This window comes from Mandrillus leucophaeus, unplaced genomic scaffold (assembly GCF_000951045.1).
Source record: "Mandrillus leucophaeus isolate KB7577 unplaced genomic scaffold, Mleu.le_1.0 Scaffold1006, whole genome shotgun sequence".
Taxonomy (NCBI): domain Eukaryota; kingdom Metazoa; phylum Chordata; class Mammalia; order Primates; family Cercopithecidae; genus Mandrillus; species Mandrillus leucophaeus.
In genome coordinates, this window is record NW_012098166.1 from 660,089 (window position 1) to 666,118 (window position 6,030).

The 6,030-nt window shown below is 34.6% G+C and overlaps 1 protein-coding gene across 1 annotated transcript in view; it reads left to right on the plus strand.

Annotated features, from left to right (window-relative positions):
* The window catches only part of LOC105535020 (disintegrin and metalloproteinase domain-containing protein 2), a gene marked incomplete at its 3' end in the record, with an annotated part of 85,191 nt that overhangs the window by 34,216 nt on the left and 44,945 nt on the right, over positions 1-6,030 (plus strand). Inside the window, exon 7 of the mRNA XM_011973977.1 lies at positions 377-433. Within this exon, the coding sequence (XP_011829367.1) occupies positions 377-433 (57 nt within the window). The remainder of the gene's footprint in view (positions 1-376; positions 434-6,030) is intronic.

The window sequence follows — 6,030 nt, forward strand, 5'->3', positions numbered from 1 at the left end:
GTCTTTACAATTTGGCATGTTTTTGCAGTGACTGGTACCAGTTGTTCCTTTCCATGTTTAGTGCTTCCTTCAGGAGCTCTTGTAAGGCAGGCCTGGTAAAAGAGAGAATAATATGAATAGCTTGGAACCAATGAAAATATGGAGAATGGAAGATAGAGGAAAGTTGTTTCCCAAGTAAATTAAATAATTGATTAGGTTCAGAAAAGTGACAAATAAATGAAAAAGATTTTGTGATATCTAGTGTTGCTTATATTATCTGGTTTCATTTCTATATGCAAAACTTTTTTTAATATTTAGTTCATTAATAGTAGTGATATGCACTAAAAATACTTAAGTAATTCTGTAATTTTGATGTAAAATTTGTGGATTTTTCCAGCCGCAGAAAGATTTTGCAAAGTACATAGAAATGCATGTTGTAGTTGAAAAACAATTGGTAAGTATATTCTGATTTATTTATGTCATTTAATATTTGCAATGAGGGATTGTAATAATAATTTGGAATAAATTTTTAACAGAAAAGAATTAATGATGATTTTGCCTTAGCTCTACATTAATGCACTTTAAATTATTAGTATCAGGAGTAAATTGAGAATAAAATTTTATATAGTGTTTAATTTTATAAATAGCAATGTAAAGAAAATAATTGCTACCTCTATAATAGTTTACAAATAGTTTTAGAATTATTATAGAAACTTGTATGTGTTCTAGAACCATATTGAATTTTAAAAATAATGCTTGACATTTCGGATATTATTTAAAGAGAAATAAAAGTTTCCCATCTGTACATTTTTTTGGTAGACGGGAAAATAATGGCTTATGCTGGGGATGAAAGGTGGTGATAAACTATTTTAATGATAAATGTTGTAAACTTGGGTAAAATAAGTGATCAAAACATTTATTATTTATTTATTTATTTTTATTTGTTTACTTTTTTGAGATGGAGTCCCACTTTGTCGCACAGGCTGGAGTGCAATGGCATGATCTTGGCTTGCTGCAACCTCTGCTTCCCAGGTTCAAGCGATTCTCCTAGTTCAGCCTCCCTAGTAGCTGGGATTACAGGCACCTGTCATCAAGCCTGGGTAATTTTTTTTTTTTTTTTTGGTATTTTTGTAGAGACGGGGTTTCACCATGTTGGCCAGGCTGGTCTTGAGCTCCTGACCTCAGGTGATCCACCCACCTCATCCTCCCAAAGTGCTGGGATTACAGGTGTGAGCCACTGCACCTGGCCAATGTTTATTTTTAATCATTCAAAATGTTATGTCTTTCAAGATTTCCTCACGAAATTAAATTACAATTACTTGAAATTAAGAACTCCTAAAATAACTTTATTTTCTTTTTTTTCCATTTTTCACTTTACTTTTTAGGCAAATTTCCAACTTTATCATGAAAAATATATGTTTTCTTAATGTGTTTTGGAGTTTTGCATTGTGTTTCTCTATATTCATTCCTGAACTTTCTATTCTTGTTTCATGCATGCAAAATCTTCTTTGCCTCCCTGAAGACAATATTAAAATTTTATTTCAGTACATCAGTTCTCAACATAGACCTTTTCAGTATTATATCCTTGTTTTCAGCACCTACATTTAATGTTAATTATTTTATTCAATTGTCCAGTCATTTCATATTTAAAAGGAGGGCTGTATTGTCTTACCAGGTTGTTTGCTGTGGGGCGACTTGCACACAGTGAACAAAATACTTTGCAAGTGGCTCTACCATTTTCTGTTACCAACAGCAATATATGAGAGTTTTAATCACTTTACATCTTTGCTAATACTTGTTTTTGTCCCTTTGTTTATAATCATTCTAGTGGACATTGACAGCTATCACATTGTGGTTTTAATTTATATATCTCTAATGACTCACAATGCTGAGCATCTTTTCATGTGTGTATTAACCATAGATCTATGTTCTTTTGTGAAATGTCTATTCAAATATTTTGCCTATTAATCTTATTGCTTGCCTTAATATTAAAATATAAATGTCCCTCATATATTGTATACACAGATTTTTCAACTGAAAATATTTGCAAATATTTTTACTAGAAAATTTTTACTAGGAAATATTTGCAAATATAAAGGCATAAGTCCCATTTAATTATTGTGTGTAGTGTGAAATATGGTTCTAAATTAATCATTTTGCATGTGTAAAACTAATTAGAACAAGACCAGTTGTTCAAAATGTTATCATTTCCCCAGGGAAATGCCTTGCACCTTTGTCCATAACAAACTGGTAATCAATACTTATTTGAGCATTTATTTCTGGATTCTGAATTCTATTTTCACTGATCAGTATGTCTATCAAAGCACCCGTACTTGAATATCATCACTTGAATATTCTAGATTTACAGAAATTTTTGAAATCAGGAAATCTAAGTCTTACAACTTTTTTTTTTTTTAATTCTACTTTAAGTTCTGGGATATATGGGCACAATGTGCAGGTTTGATATATAGGTATACATGTGCCATGTTGGTTTACTGGACCCATTATGTCATCATTTACATTAGGTATTTCTCCTAATGCTGTCCCTCCCCCAGCCCCCGACCCCCCAACAAGCCCTAGTGTGTGATGTTCCCCTCCCTGGGTCCAAGTGATCTCATTGTTCAATTCTCATCTATGAGTGAGAACATGCAGTGTTTGGTTTTCTGTCCTTGTGATAGTTTGTTCACAAGGATGGTTTCCAGCTTCATCCATGTCCCTGCACAGGATATGAACTCATCCTTTTTTATGGCTGCATAGTATTCCACGGTGTATACATGCCACATTTTCTTAATCCAATCTATCATTGATGGACATTTGGGTTTGTACTAAGTCTTTGCTATTGTGAATAGTGCCGCAATAAACATATGTGTGCATGATTTATAATCCTTTGGGTATATACCCAGTAATGGGATTGCGGGGTCAAATGGTAATTCTAGTTCTAGATCCTTGAGGAATCGCCACACTGTCTTCCATAATGGTTGATCCAATTTACACTCCCACCAACAGTGTAAAAGCGTTCCTATTTCTTCACATCCTCTCCTACAACTTTTATTTTATTTTATTTTATTTTATTTTATTTTACTTCATTTTATTTTATTTTATTTTTGAGACAGAGTCTCATTCTGTCACCAGTCTGGAGTGCAGTGGCACAATCTCGGCTCACTGCAACCTCTGCCTCTTGGGTTCAAGAGATCCTTCTGCCTTAGCCTCCCAAGTAGCTGGGACTACAGGCGCACACCACCACACCCAGCTAATGTTTGTATTTTTAGTAGAGATGGGGTTTCACCATGTTGGCCAGGATGGTCTCGATCTCTTGACCTCGTGATCTGCCTGCCTCGGCCTCCCAAAGTGCTGGGATCACAGGCATGAGCCACCATACCTGGTAAACTTTTTTTATTTTTTAAAAAATATTTAGCAATTCTGTGTCTTTTGAATTTCCATTTAAGACTACCTTATCCATTTCTGCAAAAAGGATGATTATATTTTGATAGATACTGTGTTAATTCTATAGATCAATTTGGAAAGGATATTTATTTTAACAATTTTGAATACTCTAATCCATGATCATCATATGTCCACCCCACTATTTAGATCTTCTTTGATTTCTCTCAGCAATATTTGGTAGTTTTTCAGTATATGAGTCTTTTGCTTTTTGTTAAATCTATTCCTATTTCCTAATCTTGCTTCTAATATGATTACTTTTCATATTTTCATTTTGATTGTTTAGTGTAAAAAAAGTTATCTGATCTTGTATCTTGTGTTTTTTTGCAAAAAATGTTTATTACTTGTAATTCTCTGTGTGTGTGTGTTTGCGTGTATTCCTTAAGACTTTCTGCATACAGGATCATTTTGTGATAAAACGTAACGTTGTTTTAGCTTTTCCAGTGTGAAGCCTTTTTATTTATTTTCTTGCAATATTACCTTTGCTGGAATCTCCAGGACAATGTTTAAATGTAAGTTGAGAGAAGACTTGTGTTGTAGTTTTAATGTTTGTGGGAAAGTCATAGACTCACCATTTAATATGGTAATAAATATTAGCTGCAGTGTTGTTGTTGTTATTGTTGTTTTTCTCATGAGTAGGTGTTGGGTTTTGTGAAATGTATATTCTGTGTCTGTTCAGATGACTGTGGGAATTTTTGGTCATTATATTAAGTGTCTGACATTAAAGTTCCACTTGATCACGATGTATAACCATTTTTATATGTTTCTGACTTCAGCTTGCTAACGTTTTTCTTAGGTTTCCTTTGTATATATAGTGCACTATATTTATTCTGGATGTTGGAAATCTGAGATCAGGGTAGCAGTATGGTTACATTCTGGAGAGGGCTCTCTTCCTAGCCTACAGATGGCCACCAAAAAGCAAGCTCTCTAGTATCTCTTCCCATAAGGGCACTAATCTCATAATGAGGGGCCCACCCCATGACCTCATGGAAACCTTATGATATCCCAAAGATACCATTTCCAAATACTGTCACAATGGGGATCAGGGTTTCAAAATACGAAATTTTGGAGAGAGATCATTTACTCCATAGCACTCCATCCCTCACTTCCCCATATTCATGTCCTTCTCACAAACAAAATGTGCTCATTACATCCTAACAGCTCCAACTCTAACATTTAAAGTCCAAAGTCTCATCTAAATATCATCTCAATCTGTCATGGGTGAGGCAGGATGTACAATTCATACTGAGGTAAAATTCTCCTCCAGCTATGAAACCTGATAAGGAGAACTTTGTGTTCCATAGGGAGAAACAGGAAAGAAGCAAAGGGCCATGGCTTCCAAGCAAGTCTGAAAGTCTAGCAAGACAAATTTATTTAGATTGTAAGCTTCAAGAATAATACTCTTTGGCTTGGTGCCACTTTTCCAGGTCTACTGGGAGAGCAGTGTCACTTCCATGGTTGGGGTCATTGGGCGGTCCTGCCAGCAAGGCTACAGGCAGAGGCCATCCAAACTGTGGAAATTAAGGCAGTGGCTCTGATTATCTCTGAATCACCTTCAGGCTATCTTTTCCTCTTCTTGAATAATAGTGCTCATTTTCAGCTCATTTCAGATCTATCGTTCCATCCTGTCAAATCTAAAAAATCTGGCGGCCCTCCTTCATTGTGTCCTGTCTGTATCCCCTTCAGTTAAAATAGGCAGTGTTTTCACTCATATAATCCCATAAGGTTTTTATCAAAGGATTGTGCAGCCATTTTCTCAGTGTTCTCCTCAGAACAATCTTTACAACAAAGATAGGCAGGAAATCTCCAAATCTTCAACTTTTGGTTCCTCTTTGCTTTACAGTTTCTCTTGAATTTATCTCTATCATTTTGCATTTCAAGGTAACAGTCAGGAGGCACCATGCCACTCAGTGCTCTAACATTTTCTTGGAAATCTTCTCAATTAAATATCTTATTTTATCACTCACAAGTTTTACTTCCCACAAAACACTAGAACACAGTTTATATTACCTGCATTATATATATATATTTATATATAATATATTTATAATAATATTATAATATTTATAACACAATATATTATATATAACCGTTTTGTTTTTATTATGTGTCATACTTTGTTGAAAACTGGACATTTTTAATATAATACAGTTGGGCAATTCTGAATTCTGAAATCGTCGTTTCTATTCTTCCATTGTTTGTTTGTTTAGTGCTTTGCTGGAGCAATTCTGAAGATTCTGCCTCTTTAGCAGTGTGTCATCACTGATGTCTTTGCATTTTTTTTAAACCCCGTTTTCATTTGTTGAGCCTGGATTCCTAGTGGTTGTCCTTGGGTAGGCATATCTTAGTGGTCAGTCAGTGACTGGTCAGAGTCAACGTTCCAACAACTTGAGAAAATAAGGCTTCCACTCTTTGTCAATGGATTTGCATTTGCGTTGGAACAAGTATTCAATATCCAGGCAGTTTTCACTCAGGCAAAATAGCTCTTATTATTTTGAGATACATTCCATCAATACCGAATTTATTGAGCATTTTTAGCATGAAGGGCTGTTGAATTTTGTCAAAGGCCTTTTCTGCATCTATTGAGATAATCATGTGGTTTTTGTCTTT